Below are 19,444 nucleotides of genomic sequence, written 5' to 3'. Positions count from 1 at the left end.
TTTATTTTGGTTCCTTGAGAAAAAAAGTGTTGGTTTATTGGAAGGGAAAACCGCCATTGTCTTTAGGCCTTCTGATTTTGGTCTCTCTATCTAATTTTAGAAAAAAAAGTCCTTAATGTTACAGTAACAAGTAACAGTGGTTTCTACTGGATATAGTAGGTGATGCTCAAATGAGGTGTGTCAACAAACTAACATTACAGATACAGATATTTTTCCCACTAGCAAAAACAATCGGCTTAAGCTGGTTGATAGTTTGAATTGGACTTTGATGAGTACTGCTGTTCCTTTGTTGGAACTAGCTGGTCCCAGATGGGGGTTAAAAGAGTAGTTTGACATGAGATACAAATTTTCTTGCCAAAAGTGCAATGACAAGATAAATACCACTCTCATGTCTGTCTGTTCAATTTAGCGCTATACAGCCAGCAGCCAGTCAGTGTAGCTTAACATACAGACTGGAAACAGCTAGCTTGAGTCTGTCCAAATGTAAGAAATTCTGCCTACAAGCACCTCTAAGGATCGCTAATTACCGTTCATCTTGTTAGTTTAATCTGTACAATAACATAAGTGCAAAAATGAAAATTTGCCATTTTTAATGAGAGAACTAAGTGCCAGATTGTTTCTTGGCAGGGAACAGTTGCCAGGCGACTGGGTCACTGGGAGACACTCCTGGCCAAGAAAAAACATACAAGATATAACAAGTAATGAAGTGCTGATAGGTGGATATAGTTAACTTTCAACAGAGGCAGCAGGCTAGCTGTTTCCCCCTGTTTTCAGTTTTAATGCTAATCTAAGCGAACAGTCTATGGCTATTAGCTTCATATTTAACGGGCAGGCATGAGAGTGGGATCCATCCTCTCATCTAAATCTTGGCAAAAAGTGATAAAATTAAGTTCCCAAAATGTGAAACTTGAGCTGGTAAATGTGACCGCTGATACTGGTACACAAGCCAAAATGAGCATGTGCTGATATTATGCTGATTACCATGCTTCCAAGATAACCAGAATGACTAATATAAGCTCTTTTGACACCCTGTATAACCACATCACACTCAAATATTACCAAGTAATATAGAAACCATTATAGAAAAGCCATACATTTGCATACATGGTAAGTAATACCCAAGGGCTCAGGACCTCTACAAAGGCAGCCAGAGTGTGTTATGTCAACTGAAAGCCCACTACAAATTAGAAGAATGACATTCCTCATCTCTCTTGAATCATTTCTTTTCTCTTTCGGAGCTGGACAGACTCCACTTGACTGGAGTATCACTAGATGGTCCTGGAAGCTGTCAGGAGGCACTGTGGGAATCCATGGCGGGCAGAGTGGCATTAAATCTTTTAAACAGTGTGTGACGTTTTCAAATTCCCGTTGCCATGGTCACTCCTGACCCGCGAGGTACCACCCGTTGCACTGGTTCCATCCTCGTCATCCACATCCAGCTGTTCATCCTTCTTCTTGATGTAGCGCTCATAGAGCACCATAATGACACCCATCACCCAGGCCGACACAGTGCCGGCAGCAAAGATGACAAAGCCGATGACTACAAAGAAAAGGTAGTCCCAGGAGCCCAGAGTCTGGTGACATAACGTCCGCAGCTGGATGCCCACCTCACCCAGACGACGGCCCTGCATGTCAGCAGGTGAGCCACACACCGTAAGGCCCTCATCTGTCAAAGAGACAACACCAAGAAGGAATGATTGGGGATTAATCATAGGACAATTGAATACAATACATCAACATATTTGTAAGGAAATATAATTTAATAATTGTAACACTGTGAAGTGAACTGGAGAAAATGCATTTTCTCACTTTTCTCATATTAAAGAATTCCTGGCTGGTAGTTTTATAACAAATAACGTTTACGATAAACAGGGCAGCTGTCCTAGAGTGGCTTCATTCAGCCACTCAACCCTGCGCATGCAGTGTCTTGATCAGCACTGCATGTGCAGGGTTTACATTTCTTTCATGACATCAATTTAGGACAATCCCTTGACAGTAGCAAATAAAACTGCATTAGGTCTTTTTCTATAAAATGTTGTTTTTGTTTAGTAAAGCAGAACACATGCATACATAATTAATTTTAAAGCCCTTGAAAAAGTTGGTTTAAAATCTTAATTGTTTTTCGATAACATTTTAACATTCAAAAACTCAGCTGATCTGCTTCTTCAGGTCTTTGGTTGCTGCTGTTGGCAAAATGACCCCACAACTGCCTCCATATGTTGACTGAAATACTGACAAACTCTGATTGGTGCACAGAAGTACATTTACTCATTTGGCAGATACTTTTTCTCCAAAGCGACCTACATTTGAGGAACAACATACGAGCACCAATAAAGTAAGAAATCTACAATTGACAATAAATACTAGTAAGAGATAATAGTGCGTGCGGCATCAGTGGGGTAAATATCTACGGAAAGAAGTAAGAGGTAACAAAGTAGTGCAATCAATACAAGAGAATTGTAAGGAGATACCAGAAGAGGAGTACACGAAGTACATGTTAGACGTTAGGGGTTAGAGGTGTTATGAGAGGAAGTGTTCTCGGATGTACATGACATCACCTTGTTCTAGCTATGCCCACCCACCTCAAACCAGTGAGAAAACCAAGGACAAAAACAAAAATACAGAAATAACTAAAACAGTTTTAACTTCGGAAGACAATAATGTGCTCTCGTGGAACCCTGTCACGCAGAGTAAAAAGCTGACTGAGAAAATATATTTTCATGGCCTTTAAAGTGCATTTATCTGCTGATCTCCAGCACAAATATCAAGTACATTTACTTACATAGAGCAAACACATACATAGCCTTGGCATATAATAATCATATGATTTAAAGGTACCTTTGATGTTATGAGAGCCAACAAAATACAAAACTAACTTAACAAGAAAATATTATACATATGGTATTAAAAAGAGCAGCTTGTTAAATATTGTTTTGCATAACATTTGTAAATGGCAGCAAACTGAGCTGAAGTTATCTATAACATATTCAGGTTCATACTGCTAAAAGACTAAAATGCAGAAAGCTTCACCAGCATAACAATGCTGCCTTCTTTATCAGAACTCTACAAGGCTTAAGGAGCTTCCAGTGTACTAGAGTCTTGAGTTGGTGCAGCATTAAATTACAACAACAATAAATAAATCATGGATGAATTATTTATTTAACTCCTTTCACACCCAACAGGATTAAAGAGTAACTTGGGCCTTTGTGTTTGTGTCTGCCTGTAAGGTTTCTCATCATGACTAAACCCTTGCTGAAATCCATAAATCCAGATAAAAATGTTGAGTTCTTTCTCTTTCAGAAAAGTACTGTATGCATACAATTTTAAAAGGTCTATCAGTCAACATAAATATGCCATATAATGGCTGTTAAGCCCTGCAGCAGCTGAAAATAATTCTGAAACTTGGCTTTTACCGTGAGCAGAGACACAGCACAACACAACAGAGTGTTGCCATCTCCCTACAGCCACTGTTTTTAATTGGCTTCTGTTTTTTCAAAGCTTTTGTGCTAGGGAGAATTCCCACTGGGAGAGATGAGAAGTCTTTGAGTTTTTGCACTGGGAACAGTATTCTGTAACCCTATTTCTACACCCACAAACTTAGAATACACATTCTCATTTGCTGGCATATGAAAAAGTGACTTAAAGTGACACTGTTGATCCATTACCTTTAGCTATTTCAACAGTTTTTACAATTACTTTTGCTAAATTAACTATTTTAACTATCATGTATTCTTTTAGTAAACAATTTCTCCAAAGGTTGTAGGTAGTTATGTCAACTATTTATTCATTCATTTTGGCTAATAATTTAAATTGTTTATTATTTCATTTATCCATTACTTTTAGCTATTTCACTTCTTAATTCATTAATTTTGGATAATAATTTCAAATGTTTATCCCCTATTAGCTAACTATTTTCAATTTCTCTGCTAGCTTGCTAACTAGTTTTCATGCACTCTCAGTAGCAACACATGGTGTTAAGGTGTTATAACTGACTCAGGCTGGTGGGAGGTGTGATCTGTGTGAGAGGGATCATACTGTAATCAAATTGATAGGATGACTGAAATGTATGTTCTCCTAATATTTTATTCACAGTGCATAAATCTGCAGTCCTATCCACAGAGAAGCTTTACTGTGGCGAACATTTTTGAAAACGAGTGTGCCGCTGAAGAACATGAGGACACTCAGCTCCTCTAAGCTCTATCTACCACAGAGAATTCAAAGCCTACTCTGATCCTCTCAAAGGCTGCTGCTGTGCACTGTTCACACAATATGCTGTTCTGACTCTGGCTATTACAAACACACACATTCATGCATGTACTCACAGACACATGCACAAACCCTTTCCACAAGACTTAACTTTCACATTTTCTGTCTCTGCCCTTGCAGAGTCTAAGTGTGTGTGCGTGTGTGTGCGTGTGTGTGCGTGTTTGTGTGTGTGTGTGTGTGTGTGTGTGTGTGTGTGTAACTGACAGCAAGGAAGGAAACCCTTCTGGCTTCAAACCCCCACCCCTGCCCAAAAGGGACTGGCATCAAAGAAGAGGGCTTTCCCTCCCTCCATTCCCCATACACACTCTGCTCTATTTCTAGAACCTCTCCTTATATAACAGAGTGCTAATCTAGCCAGGAAGGCGAGACAGAGGAGAATCTGTTGGTTCCTTCCTCAAGCTTTCGCTGTCTCTCTCTCTCTCTCACTCGCTTGCTATTGATGCGTTGCCTAACCCGAGGAGACAAGCGAGCCGTGTTGCATGAACCAGGTGAGACCCAGACAAGAGATAACAAGGCTTTGGAGACAGAGCTCCCAGCTCTCTAAAATGTTTTCCTTCTGTCCCCCCACCCCACTCCAACACTAAAAGTGTGTATCAACTGTGTTTGTGTGTCTAGATGCATGAATCAGTGATTTTGTGTTTTTCACTTTAACTGTGACTATGAATGTGTGTGTGTGTGATTTTTCACATGGTTTAGGAGACAAGGCACTTCGTTTCAGAGAGAACGAGGCATTGCTGTGCTGTCTGCTTTAAAGAGATGGTAGAAATTTGTGTGCGCCTTCTGCCTTGCTGGCAGCTGTCACTGGAAGAGACTCCACTACAAATTAAGCTAGACAAAAGGCAGTGAGCAGAAGGAAAATAGGACAACTCTTGCAGGACTTGTTTTGGATTCGGCCTAAGCTGCACAGGGACCGTGGTGAACTATAGCGTGAGTGTGTGTGTGTGTGTATTGGGGGGGGAGCAGGGGACGCCTTTTAAGTGAGTGTGGCGGGTGTATTATAGTTATGGCGTTAGAACTGTGATTGGCTTCTTGCACAGTAAGACACACTATAAATAGCAGCTGCCCTTTTGCTTAGTGACACATCCACACCAAAGCCTGAGCATAATAACTCAAAGTAAGAACAAGTGTTGAATATCAGACACATCTATCAGCCTAAGAGTAATAAAATAAAGGGGGAATCAATATTTGATGGCGCAACTATGATCCATTAATCACATCCGCAGTATACCAATAGCTGGATAAAATAGAGATTGATTAGTCATTTCAAGATAAAAGACTCTCTTGTTTTCCTCCCAAACTGCAGAACGCAGAGCTGAATAAATTAGAAAAGCTATTTGATAGGCTGAATGCTGTCACGCTCCACCGCCGTCACCTGCGTCACCATCCCACTGGAAGCTGAGAAAGGGGTGAACTTTGCAGACCTCACCATACTGCATGATGGTTGCATATGTGTATATATGGCACACATACATCAGCACATTTTGCACGACACACTGTAGCTACCACAGCGAACATAATACAATTGTGGGTGAGGATGGCATGATGTTATCTGTTGTGTGGTCAGCGGTGCAGACGTGACAAGGAATTTTTAAGTTGTGAGGGAATTCCAGCAGTGAGGGCTCTGCAAGATCGCCATGGAGTCACTGCTTCCATGAAGGGAGACTTTTACTGCCATTTTTATAGGAATCACTTTTGTTAAGTAAATTTTTAATGCTTCTCTTTCCTTTTTACATGTTTAATTGACTCCAGCTTTAAATAAGACTCTTTATTCAATATAGGCTTTATAAGTGGTTAGTCCATATTTGTTTTAGAAATCCATTATATACAATTAATAATTACAATTGTAGGGTTCTGGGTAATGTTTTGACATGCTGGAGGAGGGTAAAGACAAATTGGCAAACTGCCATGGGGGCCCAGAATTGCAGGGGACTGGAAGCTTCAGTCTGTGTGTTTGTATGTTAATATTTGGGAATATACAGCACTGACATCATGAGACCCTTAAAGTGGGTCCTGCTTTATTTTGTAATGCAAGAGGTCTGTGTCATAATCTAGTTAGTTCAGTTTTGCTTATTTGTTTCATATTCCACAATTAAAGAGTCTGATTGATATTCAACCATACAGGTTCCATAAAGTGTGTGTGCGTGGGAGGGATGGGGGGTTTACAAACTGGCTAATCAAAAGTTGGTCTCATTAATGACTTAAAAAGCATTAGTAAATTATTTACAAAAATGTAAAGACTTATGCCTCATCAGAAACTTTGCTTTCTCTTTCATAACTATTTTCTAAGATGTCCCCATTAATATAAAACACTTTCTTATTATTTCTTGTATAAAATGTGTCCCAAAAATACGTTTTTATTTTTTCATGGGATAGGCTACAGACTTATTGAGGGCAATCACCAGCAAAAGGCCAATAGTTTACATAACCGGGCATTACCTAATAATTAATAACTGGAGCACAGCAGCTCATGTGATTGGCACTCTGGGGCCTATCCATTTGACAGTAAGGAAAAGGCAACAGTAAAGTATCATATGATGATGCCAACTACACCTTATATGTCATTAGATTAAAATATAATAGATAATTGATAAACCTTGGAACTTGAAGCCCTCCAAGTGGACCCACAGGCACAGGTCTTCGTTGTCGCACTCGCAGCTCCAGGGGTTCCCGCTCAGTCCCACCGAGCGCAGGGAGGGCAGCGCGATCAGGGAGGTGATGTTGAGGATCGTCAGATTGTTCCGACTGACATCCAGCACCTGAAGGGCCGCGTTTTCCGCAAAGGCGTCCGTGTGAATCTCCGAGAGCCCCGGATTGTCGGTCATCCTCAGCATCACCAGGCTCGTCAAGGGGCCGAACGTCCTGTCCTCGATCCGGATCAAGGTGTTGAAGGAAAGGTCCAGGTAGGCCAGCTTCCGTAGATTCCCAAATGTGGACTCGGATATCTCCGTCAGGGAGTTGTTGCTGCAGTCCAGGTACACCAGGTCGGAGAGGTAGTTGAGCGCGAGCGGTGGCAGCTCCACTATGCGGTTGTTGGAGATGATGAGCTGCCTTGTGGCCAGCGGCAAGTTGACCGGGAAGGCGGTAAGGTGCTGCCCAGCGCACTGAACCACCAGCTGGTCATCACACACACACTTCTCCGGGCAGCCCGAAGACAGCACCGGGGATGTGTTCACCCCCGCGGTGAGGAGAAGCAGAACTATGAGCCGCAAGGGTCGCGCGCTTGGCTGCGGGGCAAGACGCATGACACCGCCGAGGGCTTCATCCACCCCGTTTGGAGAGAGTCCGATGCAGTCACATTCTTCATTGATACATCCGCACTGAGTTGTTTGTCCCAGAAATGATTTCCACAGAGGTCAAACCTAACGCTCCCCCGTGGCAACCGCTTGCGCGTAATGTCTCAGTTCATCCTGTCTTCGGTCCTGGATCCAGCGCGCATCAAGTGACTGGAACTTGACAATCAGATGCCTTCATGCTGTTTCACATTTCATTGCTTTATCGGGTTTCTTCCATCAGAACACATCTATTCACATATCGTAAAAGCTTACAACATCCTCTCATGCTGCGCTGCTTGCAATGATCACGGTCAGTTGTTCCACAACATGTTTGCCATCGTCTCGCTTTCCGAAACTGAAAACTGAATCCACATGAGGGGGGCGCACTGAACTGCGCGGCGGGTGGGGGTGGGGGTTTGTCATGGAGTGATCTCACGCTTTGAAGTGAGCTGTGGGGAGGTGGGAGGGGGGCTCTCTGGGCAGCAGGGGTAATGGAAATAACATTTTAAATGGGATATAGGGACAAAGTGCATAGTTGTGGAATAGACAGTAAAGATGACCTACAATGCCCCAGTTGCAGGCACAATGTGTGTGGAAGCTGCATCCAATAATGTATGTATGTGTATGTACATATCTGTTTGTGGGCATGCATGTGTGGTGGATACTTTTTATCAGCCTGCCTCAGGTGTGTTTGTGTGTGTGTGTGTGTGTGTGTGTTTGTGTGTTTGTGTGGAGGTGGAACAAAAAGCAGGTGCACCTGAGACCTGGGAAACACACTGTACATGATCAGATCACATGGGTTTTTAGGCTTTGGAAATGAGAGTGGGGCAGTGATAACAGAGTGTTGAGAGGGGGATCCCTGTCAGCCTATCTACGCCACTCAGACCTAGGTGCAATGAGGCTTTTACAAAAAAACAGCCATAGGCATCCAACCCTCCGAATTCATACCATACCGAGCATACAGCCAACAGATGATGGGATGAGATGAGATGGGTAAAGGTGGTCTCAGGCAGCAGTTATTTTTCTCCTCTCGCCAGTCTCAGTATGAGTCCGGAGTCTATTCTTGGCTCTCTGTGTAGGTGTTGAAGTGCTGAATCAGACTCAGTATGATGGAGGAGGAGGACAGATGTGCCGCTGACAGTCCGTGAAAGGATCCCCCCCGAGTCGACAGTCAACAACCCACAGCACGCTGACCACACTCTCTCTTTTTCTCTCTCACACACATCCATAAAATGAAGTTTAGGTTTTTTTCCTGTACTATAAGTATTCCCAGGTGTGTTTCTCACTTGCCATCCTGTGGATTGAACTAATCCACACAGCTGTTTTGTGTCAAGGATATTCAGTGGCTTTATGAGGACATCTAGTGGCAAATACTTGGTAATGTTTAACACAGTGAGTAGCTGTCATGCAACAATCCTCTTATATACTTTCTTTTCGCATGCATAGTTTGCAGCTTGACTTGCAATTCCACAGGACCCATAGACTATCCAAATGTATCTTCTGATGACACATAAAGCACAGATATATTCTACATCTTCTGATCAGTTGCCCACTCATAACTCAAGCTGTTTAGTCAAACACTGTTCAAACCCAATGAGCTTTTATTCTAAATTCTGGAGGAGATCTCAAAGTTTCTAAATATACCAAATATGTCAGGCTGAATTTTGGGAGGATTTGCATAAAATAGTGCAGAAGTCTCCTTGAATATTTCAATTTAGAGTATGGTGCTGTGTATATTTGATTGTTTTTGTAATGTCAGTCAAATTTCACCATTGTTGCAAGGCCTTGTCTCCCATATTTATCTCTATGGTTAATCTGCATTCATAAAGCAGTTGTTTTGTTATAACACAACTACTGACATGTGGGTTAATCTACATCCAACAAGTGTTGGCATGTAAAAGGTTGTACAAAGACAGTAAAGACATCATCGCTGGAGCAACCTGTGTGAGCAACATGGCAAAATGATGTCCATCAATCACAATTAATGGCAATTCAGAGATTAAAATAAGTCAGTGGTCAGCTCAACAGAGGGCATTATTTTGGCTGGCCTCCATTTAGGTTTACAAGGATCAGGGCCCATGTATTTGTGAACTGGCTCACTGACACAGAGTAGTACTGTTATTACTGGCACATGTGCTTTTCTGATATGTCAAGTCAAAATATCTGTCCTAAAAAAGGAAGTTGGCACTGTCAGCTAAACAGATGTTTTCTTGAATATATCGATCAGTCAATTATAGAGCAAAGTTTCCTTTTTGTTTTTTGGACTCTTAGACCCATCTCTTCAAACCTGCAATGTCTGATAACAATATTCAAGCAATGATGAATCTACATCAGGCTATGAAATAAACCAGAGAGGAGGAGGTGACCACACATCTGCAATCAGGGACCCACTGCTTCTCCTTGGAAGAGATGTTGTATTTTAGGCAACTTGAGAGCACTGGTTCCCAACATTATTGGTTTTTAAAAAAAGAAGCAGTGTCTACTTTGATCCCCTTATCATAGGCGTTAGAAGTCTGTGAGTGTATTCAAATGTTGATGGAATAAGTTAGATTTTCATCTTTGCAAGTGAATACACTTCCTGTGCTCTTCTTCTTCTATCTCATTACAATGTTATTGTATTCATTGCACTGTTTGCTAACTCTTACTTCTTTCTCTAGGTACCTACTCCATCCATGTCGTACACGCTAATAGCTCTTACAAGTACTGCTGCTCTTACTACAGGAATTAATAGGTTGAAAAGGTAGGCTAATTTATCTTGGCTGTTATCACCATTGTAAATGCTACCTTTGTTGATGTATTTATTTGTTGTTGTTTGATATGTAGGCCTATTTGTTACTCCCAGCTGTGATCCAAATTGCCCCTCAGGGAAATTAAGATACCTTGAACCTTTATGGTTAATATTAACCATTGAAACATAGTTTACCTGCTGTCTAGGGCGCATGTCAGATGAGTGGAACTGATCATTTGAGGAAATGTTGCTGTCGACCACTGAATCGCTCGGAGTAATTACGTGGATCAGTGAAACCGGATGTTCCCATTACATCTGACAAATATTAGCTATATAAAAGCCGTAACAGTCGAGTAAATCATTTTACAAAAGGCAGCAGCACAAGCGGACACCACGCCCTACGTGTGACGGAGCCACGTACGTACACGGACGTATTTGAGTTGCAAGCTTAGGGGTGGTTGCTGTTTTACTAGAGTGCTGTCAACCTCGTACATTGCATCTTAAAGGTAAACGCTTACTTGACACATGATTCCTGTGATTTGTTTTATGTTTCCTCACAAACTTGTTGGTCTGACATTACGTTAGTGGCATCGCAGAATACTTTGACCTTTAGGGTTTTAAGACGTCCTTGTGTTCGCTGATGGTTTCTCGGCCTCTTTTCTCCTCTGTGGCAGATTTATAAACTGTTTGTGTGCCAGAGAGCAAGAAAGTACACAAGCACCCGAATGCTGCGCATTGATATCCATGAAAAATCAGCATTTTCTGTTACTTCTTTCCCGACAAAGAACTGTCCCTTTCTCAGCTAAAAGAAAAATGGGGGGGGGGGGGCTAGAAAAGTAGTCAATTAGTCAAAAGCTGAAATGAAAACAATATAACCTATAATATGCACTTTTTATTTGGAAGAAACAACCAAAACTAATTCGGCTGTTATTTTTCCTCTTTTAAAGTTTGTCAAGATGGTGGTGCTTTCTAAAGAGTACGGATATGTGGTTTTAACTGGTGTTGCCAGCATGGTGATGATTGGACATCTGGCTGTGAAAGTTGGCCTGGCCCGCAAGAAGTACAATGTGCAGGTGAGCCCAAGTATTGGTGTTCAAATACAAGTAGCAGAATATAGCCCCTTTTTCTCATTCACACAGTGAAAATCTGCTCCCACCCATTCAAACACCACCACAGCAAGTCAATAGTTTGTTTTGTGGTACATTGAAAGGTGCTTTGAATTGCCTATAAACTGAATAAACTTGCCTTTCAGTATCCTCAGATGTACAGTGATGATCCAGAAACTGGAAACATTTTCAACTGCATCCAGCGTTCACACCAAAACACGTACGTATGAGCTGAAATATGTGCATTACAAGTTAGGAGGTATTTGCACACAGTCATTGATATTGCGCCATGCTTTCATTCATAGTAACAATAGAAAAAGAGGTGACAGTTAACATGTTGTTATCGCCTCTCATCAGCCTGGAGGTCTACCCCGCCTTTCTTTTCTGCCTGGCTGTTGGTGGTTTGCATTCTCCTGTAAGTTGATTTCTGCATATTATACTGTAGCACCGGCATACCACTTACAAAATAAGATGTTCCATAGATGATCTGTAGCAATTAAAGCACACAATTTAAAGTAGGATAATGATTTGCATGGATTCTGGAAGAAATGTACGGTCTTCTTATTAAATCCCCTTTGCTTATGTGTGTCTGTCAATCACAGCGTCTCGCCAGTGGACTTGGGGCTGTATGGATTTTAAGCAGGGAGGTGTACGCACATGGGTACTCTTCAGGAGGTAAGAACATGTTGGGAAGCCCATAATATAATCTACATTTCTGCTTTTGTAACGCAAAGCAGTGTACGAAGGTGCTAATATTTATCACTATTAATCTCATTTAGATCCTAAAAAAAGAGGGCGAGGAGCGTTTGGGGGCGTGGCTTTCCTCGGGTTGATGCTGACCACTATCAACTTCGGCCGTCACCTGCTTGGCTGGACCGGACCACGGATGGGCTCCTTCCGTCAAGCTAACTGTTGCTAGTAAGGACAGAGTCTTCAGGATGGGCTCCCTCTGTGACCTTATAATCAAAGCCACCCTACATAACCCACATACCCTGCAACGTGTGTGCTAACCTCTGACATGTGGCCTGACAGGTTCTCCAGGGAGGGGATAATGATAATGTATGTGGTGCATTCACTCATCAGCACTCCCACAACATACATGACCTGTCAGTTTGTCTTGATAGCATTTTCACCTGCAGCCTGATTTTGAAATTTTAAGTTAGTTGGCCACCTGAATATTCATAATATATGTTTTGTTTTTTTCAATAAAAAAATAAAGATGCTGCTGTAGTAATATTTTAGCCTTATGCCTGATGGACTTTGTGATTTAGGTTTGCATTTGCTTAGCTGAAAAAGCCAGATTTTGTACTTGAATGAAAAACTGAAAATGATTAATCAAAAGTATAAACTCCATTATTCCAGACATGATTATTGTCTTTATTAATTTCAGATGTTCTTTCTCATGCTAAAAACAGGGTTTTGACATTTGTCATTCTGATGATATTAAATAACATTGGTTATAAATATTTTTATTGGGAGTTGAATTGGTATTTATTGAATGTCAGCTGTTAAAATTGGTGTGAGCAGCTTCTTTTTTAAGATGAGTAATTGTCCACATTACCTGTCTAGCAGGTGAATTCATTTCTCTGCAGAGCTCCTGGCCTCAAAAAAAAAAAGCCCTTCATTCATGTCATGTCATGACACGACATAATGCTTTATAACTCGCCAACATACAATAACTGATTAAACAAGGTCCCCCCCCCTTCTAAGCATATGCGACTTGAGGCTTACAGTACTGTGGTTTCTGTTTTATTATCAAACAAGAAATCCTTATATCAGTTTAACTCTTACAGTCTACATTTCAACGGCATATTATCATACAACACTGCTGGCACTTAACAGTAAAGTTACACACCAGGTAAAAACTGATACAACAGCTTAGTTCCTGCACATTTGTATGATACTCCAGCTAATACAGATACAGGTAACGACAATCTAAAGTTTAAAAAACTCTCTTGTGCCTCTTCTTATTGTCTCCACTTAAGCATTTGAAAGAACATTTTGTGTGCGGGAACAAACATTCTTTATAAATAGGCATTTCACAACACATTTAACAATAATAGTTTATTTCAGTTTTACAGTTTACGCATATTAAAGTGTTTATTTAGTGTAGCAATTTCTGTTCTCAGTGTGCCTTGGTGGATTGAACATTCATCATCAAAAACAGAATCACCAAATTCAAGTTCTATATACCAGCATCAGACCATGATGATAAAAGTGTAACTACACATTAAAGGCTGCAACAATAAATATTTTCCACATAGAATTTGGGGTAATTTGGTCAGGAAATTTGAATAATTGAATCAAATGGCTTGTATGGTAAGAGATTTGGTCTGTTTTCATGGCTTTTCAATTGTAAAATCATTTGCTTTTCTGCAAGACCTCAGTTTTAAGACAACACATGCAACCTGGCAATTTGGTTTGAAAATGCACTTCACTAATATTTGGTCACATAAGGGATTGTGATTTATACTCCTCAATAGTTTTAGGCATGTTGGCAACTTTCCCTTATGTCTTAAAGCACTTGGTATCCTCATTCTGTCTTTGTCCCCCAGTCTCTTAATTCTTGCTGTATAACCTGAGGTTGTCTATTAATTACATCGGTGAACTTTGTGCACCCTTGATCCACATTACCTCAGATGTCCCCTGCGGGGCACTGTGACCATTCATGCCACATTAAAGTGCTGTGCATACATGAGGAGTCAGTCAGGGGTGCAGAGGTACTAATAACTTGCTAAGTTTCGACCAGACTGAAGATCTCCGGAAATTTAAAGGGAATGTGGAAAAACCTCCCATTTAAAAGACTCAATGAATCCTTCACATGGAACAGATCAACATTTTCATCACTGACCCAAAACTCTCAGTCACAAGGGGGAACTCATCTGCAGAGATGCTACTGCATCCAGGCAAAGGCTTTTCTTAGATCCACACTGGTCTTCCTTTTGTGTCTGCTTTACTTCTGTTCTCTGAGTGGTGGAAGTCAATGGACTGATTCCATTAGTAGCTGTATCTGGAGAGCGGCGTGTCCTCCATCAAATCATCCTGGAGGAGATGATTAAAACAAGTGCACTGTTAGAGTAGTACAGTTGTTGAGATTGGCTTTGCAAAGGTAAAAATTGCACAGTTTTTCACTTTCAACTGTGCATTGGGATTTTGTGACTTTTATTTTCTAAATATGTCTGATGACAGCTATTGAGCTCCTGCGGTCAAAAATAAACAAATTTTTAGTTGTAATCTTGTGCACAAAAGATAAAAATAAAAAAAAATTTCAAGGGGCTCTGTAGATAAGTTTATGGAGTTAAAATTACAAGCAGTGTGTAACTGAAAAGAACTGACTTGTTTTAAAAACAAAATCTCTCATAGATTTGAACATTAGTGGCTGTCCTAAAAGTACGATTAAAGTTTCTGTTAGATATATGTCTAATTAGCTGGACCACTAACCTTCCTGATAGCACACTGACTGAGAGTGGAAAAGTTAAGCACTGTAGTGTCACTTTTGAACGCAAAAGGTATAGGCGTAGGATATTTGATAGAAAAGTCCAAATAAGCAGGTGGTTAAGGGTGGATGGTTGGGCCAGAAACAGACTTTCACTTAGGAGACCGGTGTTCATTTCCCATTATATATAAAAAGACAACACTGAATGTTTTTATTAAAGTTACGTTGACCCAAACCATGATGTTTTCCGAACCCTAACCAAGTATTTTTGTTGACTAACCTAACCAAATTGCAACTTTTCACAACTTTAACAAGTAGTTTTATTCCGAAAGTCTAATGGACGTTGCATATTTATTGTTACTAACTTGACTGAGGTGCCCTAAATATCAAAAAAGCGAGGTGTGTTGACTAAGCGTCCATATGTGATGAGCCGGGAGTCTTCATAGTTTGGATCAAGCTCCAAACTGGATACTACATTTGCCATAATGCAACTGGATTCTGTCATTCATTAGCTCCTTCCTGCCTGGCCACCCACTTGATTCAACTCTACACCCCCAACAAATCCATAAAAAAACTGAATTTTAAATCCTAGTAGAGATAACCCTGATGACATCATCAGGGGTTATTTTCTCAGACTTTAGACAGCTTCCATTAGAGCCACCGCAGACATACATCTGTTTTCACATGTGGAGTTGTGCTCCTCAGGACAAGTAAACTGTAGTGCCCCTTTAAATACTTAAACAAAACCAGGGAGGGGATCTTTAACAACCATACTGTATTGTAATGCATGTATGTGTATATAAAAGTGTATCCCACCATAGGTAGATCCTGCAGCCGATGGAACTCCGGGTGGTTTGTCCGCTGGCGGAACTTGAGGAAGAGTATAACGAAGACGACAGCGGTGGTGACAATGAACACTGACAGGAGACCAGCCAGCAGGGGGTCTAGAGGGGAGCTTGAGCGGTAGCGGGGTCCCTTGAGGTCTAAATGACCAAACATAATGAGACACGTTTAAGATCGAATTAGAAAAAAAAGGCCTGACACAATTCTCTCTCACCTGTTCATCACCTTACCTTCATCTCCAACATTAAGCTCCGGCGGGACCTCTTGGTGTGTTGGCCCCGCAGGATCCCAGCCTGCAGCTGAAGTCAGAGGGTGTCCTGTAGTTGTTGGCTTTGCTGTGGCCGTGGTCAGTGATTCAGACTGTGGCTGGATGGTGGAGGCGTTTGCTGTAGGGCTTGTATCCTGCACTGTGTGGGCTGGCTGAGGTGAAGAGGTGGTGAGGGGATCTCTGGTCAGAAGGGCTATGCCTTCAGTGGTTGAGTTGTGTTGCGGGGGGGAGGTGCTCTGTACAGTCGGTGTGGATGAAAGGTTGTCTGCAGCAGCTGAAAGTGGTTATGTGAGGGCAGTGCTGTATCAGTTCAAACAGTACAGAGCATTCTTCAAAGGAAACGCATCACACACTCAGCAGCCAGAGGGAACTCATACACTATCCTGCTCATGAAAACTGATCACTCCCACTGACATTAAAGCTGCTATCCATAATTTTGTTGTTGGCACCACCTATTCTGCCCAGAGCCAGCACAATGGCAGCAACCTGTTTTTAACACAGTTTGTATTTTCATGCATCAAATCAACATCATAATAACGATTTGCTGCATCTTTCATGTTTAGCAGCAGCTAATTCAGATAAACAATATCCACACAAACACCATCATGAACATTGTTTTTGTTTTGTTGCTGAAGAGAGCGACAACGTGCAGCTTTAAGTCACGGAACTAAAATACAGATTAAAGGATTGTGGTGTGAATTCATCAAACATTAGAATATCAAAAACTGGATCAAGTGAATTGGCAGAAAATTTATGAATAACAATTTTGATAAGTGATTAAGCAGATTTGAAGCAAGAAGGGCAATAATTCGCAGGTTTTAGCTTCTCAAATGTGAATATTTTCTGTTTTTCTTACACTTGTATGCTAGTAAACTGAGTATCTTTGGGATTCGGACGGTTGTTTAGACAAAATACATTTGAAAATGTGACTATCATTATTATATAATCAAAATAATCACAAGATTTATCGATAATGAAAACAAGTTTTAGCTGTAGCCCTGGGGAACACAGTTAAGTTTCACAAAGCTAGTGTTTGTTACAGTCCTGTTGATTGCATTGCAACTCAAAGGAGTTTCTGTTTTTTAGCCACCACAGAGGTCAGATGATGTTTCTGTTTTCTCTGCAGAAACTGAATACACGTTGAGATAAACACACCAGGTTCGCTGCCTTTTCCCTCTGTCAGCATGAGTATATTCTTACTCCACTGGAAGCACATGTGGCTGTTTACATTGCGTTTGACAGCTTATGCTGACAGCTGAAGTGGGGGATGGGAACGTTGTATGTTGGTTAATTACAAGTCAGACTACTTTTCTGCTGCTTTCATGTAGGAGGGGACAGTCAGTCATTAGAGCTCCTGTGATCAAAGTGGCAAAGTATGGAGGCAGAGACCATAAAGATATTACCTCATCACAATACAACACTGATGCTTGGCATTGTTGGACAGTATAAAACACTCTCACATCCCTGTACATATTCTGCATTAAGTCACAAAGCAAATCAAAGTAATTAGCGATGCAATTTTTAGTGTTTGAAGTGAGAATCTCCAACAGCAGCCTTTGCCAAGTGTCAACCTACACGTTATTCTGCAGGGACAGACAGAGAAGTGACGACAACGGCTAAAAAAGGAAGACACAAGTGTGATCTGGTATCAGCGGAGGGGGTTATATTTATCTGATCTATAAAAGGGAATCTCTTTAATGAGGTTATGACACACATTCTCACTCTCACTACAGTCATGTGGGGGTCAGGGGACAACTTAACTATGTTCCTGGAACGCTGCTGGCAATGGAGCTGAGTCTGAGGAGGGCGCCTGTGTTTGCAAGCAGGCAGCTTATAGGGTGTGGGATGTTTTATTTTAAGAAACTGGAGAAAGTAAACAGCCTGGAGTCGAAAATTTAAGAAAACGTTTCAGTAAAGTTCTAAACTTGGTGAATGGGTGTAGGTGGGTGTAGTAGTAGTAAGTGATGAGTACCAGGGTGAGCAGTCATGACGACAGGTTCAGATGTAGTCACTGTATTTGTCACAGTCTCTGAAAGCACGCTCCCATCGGCATTGGTAGTGGTTTGAGTTGAGGTTTCATCCCTGCCTGCAGGATTATGTGTCCACTGCGGGACCTCATAGCCAGGATCCTCTGTCGGGTCAGGAGATGCTGAGCTTCCAGCATGACTCAGGAGTGCAGCCAAGGCGTGGGCAGGAGGCAAAGCACTGCTCTGACCTATGAAATCAAAGATGAATCATATCAAAGGGATACTAATTAATTAATAGATAAATTGTTTTGTCAATATACCGGTAACTGTGTCTAAACACCCCCCACCTCCCCAAACACACACAATTCACCAGAGAATTAAAATATTCCAATGTCTTGTTTTGTCCGACCAACAATCCCAAACCAAAAGATATTTACTGTCATAGAAGAAATAGAAATGATTCACACCTGTGGAGTCAGCTACTTGATTCATCTACTCATTGCAGCTCTAAAAACCCAATGATATTCAATTTATTATCATAAATATCCACAAAAATCAGCAAACTGTCAATATGGAAAAGCTGGAACCATATAATTTTTGGGCAATTTTGCTTTGATTAATCGACTGACACATTGCAGTCCTCTGTTAAAAAATGTATGCAATTTTTAATTTAAACTATGTGGTGTAACACAGTAGTGTTGTGTATTTTGGTGCTAAATTAAATGTGATTTAATATAAAAATGAGATTATGATGAAAAGTGTAAATGAAGTATGCCTCTATTAAAAGTTCAAATAGTCTGGTGAGCATGAGCAATAAAAATAAAAGCCCGCCTTGTTGGTCAAAGGAAGGGCTGGTGCTGAGCGGGGGAATAAGAAGTTTATAAGAGGAGTTAAAAATGTAATAATGATTGAATGCAACCAACAGTCCGTATGAATTTTCTATAAGATAAACAGACTGTCGAGAGCATCATGTGCGTCGGTAACCAGTCAACAGGATGTCAGTCCACAACATCAACCACAAAGACCGCATACACACACACACAAACACACACAGACACACACACACACACACCAGGGATGACACCTTACCTCTTGTCTGAGATGAGCCGGTAAGGACCACCAACACGCAAAACACCCAATTAATTTCAAATTGCATCTCATTCGCGGCCTTACCCTGCCGATCACAATAAAAACGGACCAAAGCAGGCTCTCCACGGCAGCTCTACGTTTTCTGCTCTGGGGTTGTTTCCGTTACGTGATTTGACAGGGCACATCATCAGCGCTAAAAATATCCTGAGGGAGTCGGGCAGAAGAGAAGCAGGGGTGGGGCTGCAGGGCAGGCTGCACGCAGGCGGCGGCGGGAGCACAAAAGACGCACGCGCTTTATCCTAAACAGCAAAACGCGTAACTGATCCCTCTGCACATTCATGTTTCACTCTCCAGCTCTGTGTTTTTTTCCACCACCTGTCAAAGTCACTCATCTCTGCATCCATTCCTCCGAGAGATGCATCGGTTAGCAGTCGCTGTTGCTCAGCTGCTCCAATCAGATGCCAGTGCG

General features: G+C 41.4%; 2 protein-coding genes across 4 annotated transcripts; one reads left to right on the top strand and one right to left on the bottom strand.

Annotated features, from left to right (window-relative positions):
* Positions 1–1,337: 1,337 nt before the first annotated feature.
* On the bottom strand, positions 1,338–10,562 carry LOC123973085 (leucine-rich repeat-containing protein 52-like). Of its 2 annotated transcripts, none has more exons than XM_046052957.1 (2): positions 6,860–7,508; positions 1,338–1,666 (listed from the first exon to the last, which is right to left on the bottom strand). In XM_046052957.1, exons 1-2 carry the CDS (start codon positions 7,506–7,508, stop codon positions 1,338–1,340), a joined length of 978 nt encoding a protein of 325 aa, XP_045908913.1. The 2 variants fall into 2 exon arrangements, 1 of the variants encoding a protein (XP_045908913.1); XR_006825526.1 differs by lacking the exon at positions 6,860–7,508 and adding an exon at positions 10,462–10,562 and having other exon boundaries at positions 1,563–1,666.
* Positions 10,563–10,587: 25 nt separating this feature from the next.
* Positions 10,588–12,844, top strand: mgst3a (microsomal glutathione S-transferase 3a). 2 transcript variants are annotated; one of them, XM_046052959.1, is made up of 6 exons: positions 10,588–10,683; positions 11,214–11,339; positions 11,519–11,592; positions 11,730–11,787; positions 11,975–12,047; positions 12,152–12,844. In XM_046052959.1, exons 2-6 carry the CDS (start codon positions 11,223–11,225, stop codon positions 12,289–12,291), a joined length of 462 nt encoding a protein of 153 aa, XP_045908915.1. In that variant the 5' UTR covers positions 10,588–10,683; positions 11,214–11,222; the 3' UTR covers positions 12,292–12,844. The 2 variants fall into 2 exon arrangements, with proteins under 2 accessions (XP_045908915.1, XP_045908914.1); XM_046052958.1 differs by having other exon boundaries at positions 10,614–10,772.
* Positions 12,845–19,444: the final 6,600 nt, after the last annotated feature.

This window comes from Micropterus dolomieu, linkage group LG06, assembly GCF_021292245.1.
Source record: "Micropterus dolomieu isolate WLL.071019.BEF.003 ecotype Adirondacks linkage group LG06, ASM2129224v1, whole genome shotgun sequence".
NCBI classification, from domain to species: domain Eukaryota; kingdom Metazoa; phylum Chordata; class Actinopteri; order Centrarchiformes; family Centrarchidae; genus Micropterus; species Micropterus dolomieu.
The sequence above is the reverse complement of the archived record's forward strand: the minus strand, read 5'-3'. Positions and strand labels throughout refer to the sequence as shown.

Bases quoted from the DNA above. Each gene is read 5' to 3' on its own strand.
- LOC123973085 (XM_046052957.1), bottom strand. From the start codon at position 7,508: ATGCGTCTTGCCCCGCAGCCAAGCGCGCGACCCTTGCGGCTCATAGTT. The intron at 1,667-6,859 runs GTTTATCAATTA...TCTCTTTGACAG, and splicing joins GGAGGGCTTCAAGTTCCAAG to ATGAGGGCCTTACGGTGTGT.
- mgst3a (XM_046052959.1), top strand. From the start codon at position 11,223: ATGGTGGTGCTTTCTAAAGAGTACGGATATGTGGTTTTAACTGGTGTT. The intron at 11,593-11,729 runs GTACGTATGAGC...GCCTCTCATCAG, and splicing joins CAGCGTTCACACCAAAACAC to CCTGGAGGTCTACCCCGCCT. The intron at 12,048-12,151 runs GTAAGAACATGT...AATCTCATTTAG, and splicing joins ACATGGGTACTCTTCAGGAG to ATCCTAAAAAAAGAGGGCGA.